The 1,379-nt window shown below is 38.1% G+C and overlaps 1 gene segment (V, D, J or C); it reads left to right on the forward strand.

The window, feature by feature from the left end:
- Positions 1-942: 942 nt before the first annotated feature.
- LOC103918324 overlaps positions 943-1,379 on the forward strand; it is a 7,609-nt gene continuing 7,172 nt past the window's right edge. Inside the window, 1 exon segment of the C gene segment in view lies at positions 943-1,036. Coding sequence covers positions 943-1,036 — 94 coding nt within the window.

Genomic DNA, 1,379 nt, shown 5'->3' on the forward strand with positions numbered 1-1,379 from the left:
ATGAAGGATTTGATCAATCTGCAACAACTCCTTTACTCTTTAATAGCCACTTCCATGGGTACAGTGCCTCTACCTAACAAAGAACAATCATTTTGCCTACTTTCTCATCTTATGTAAAACAGCATAAAGACTTCCTAAAGGCACCAAATGACCTGCAGACACCAACTCTAAGAGCCCAGATCAGGCACATTCCTCATGTTCCTGAGCATTGAAACCAAATTCAAGGTGAAAAAGTAGACAGCTGCCTGCAACACAGAACAATTTTCATAAATATTTTGAAATAGCACTAAAAGTACTGATTTTTTCCCCCCCTGCTTTCTATCCAGCTTAACTCCATGAGACTTTTCAGAGGTGTCATGTATTCCCAAAGTTTTGACTTATAATTCAACATTTTTGGTCTTATTTTAGACCATTCTTTGAAAGCCATATAATGATCCTTCATGTGGTATGTTGGGGCAGAAAGCACTCAAAAAGTCATGTGACTACCTGTATAATCCAAAATTCTGTGTAGTGAAACAGAATAGACAGTTTTTGTAATGGAATATATCACTGTGTTGGGGGACTGGGGTACCACAATGATATAAACAACATAGGGCCCTGTACAAAAACCCAAAGATGGAAAAAGGGCAATATATTTTGGGGAAGAAAGGAGATGGGTGACTGAAATGATTAAGGAGACAAATACAGCATTGTTTTCATATTTCTATTTATCCTGGAAATATAGAACTCACAGGGTTTCTAAAAGATGGAAGAAAGGGAGAACTTGGAAATTCTATATTCAGTCAAGCTATTTGAAATCATTGAACTATTCAATTATTGCTTTTCCCTTTCCAGTTTTGGAAGAAAATGTGGCTTTGGATACCCTCATGGGATTGCATACATGGATAATAAGGACAAGCATCTGGCTTTTCATCTCCTGTTTTTACAACACTTTTGAATACCATGAGGAAAGAGTTATTTATTGGACTAAGTATTAGCAGTGTGAGGATAGATAAGCTTATATTTGGAAGTGGGACTACTCTCACAGTTGAACCAAGTAAGTATAATTATTTTATTTCTAAAAATTATGTTAAAATTAAGGTGGGGGAGGACAAAGGAATCTAATGGTTTGGGTTCACTGTCAGAATTTTCTGCTGCAATAATCCCTAGAGTGCACTCTCTCCAGCCAGAGTTTCAAGCTGAATCCTCAGGTTGTATCTGCTTAGGAAGGCTTTAGAGGAACAACTGGGCTACCTCTGTATATCAGCATTACTCCATGATCGTCAGCCACCTGGTGTGCACTACTTAAGTTTAACATGTTAAACGTGCTGTCTGGATAGCACTCTGGCCCAAATTTACTGTGAAGTGCCCTATCCGCCAGTGCATTTTCACTGTCTCAT

The sequence above is a fragment of the Pygoscelis adeliae genome, unplaced genomic scaffold (assembly GCF_000699105.1).
Source record: "Pygoscelis adeliae isolate BGI_AS28 unplaced genomic scaffold, ASM69910v1 Scaffold926, whole genome shotgun sequence".
NCBI lineage: Eukaryota > Metazoa > Chordata > Aves > Sphenisciformes > Spheniscidae > Pygoscelis > Pygoscelis adeliae.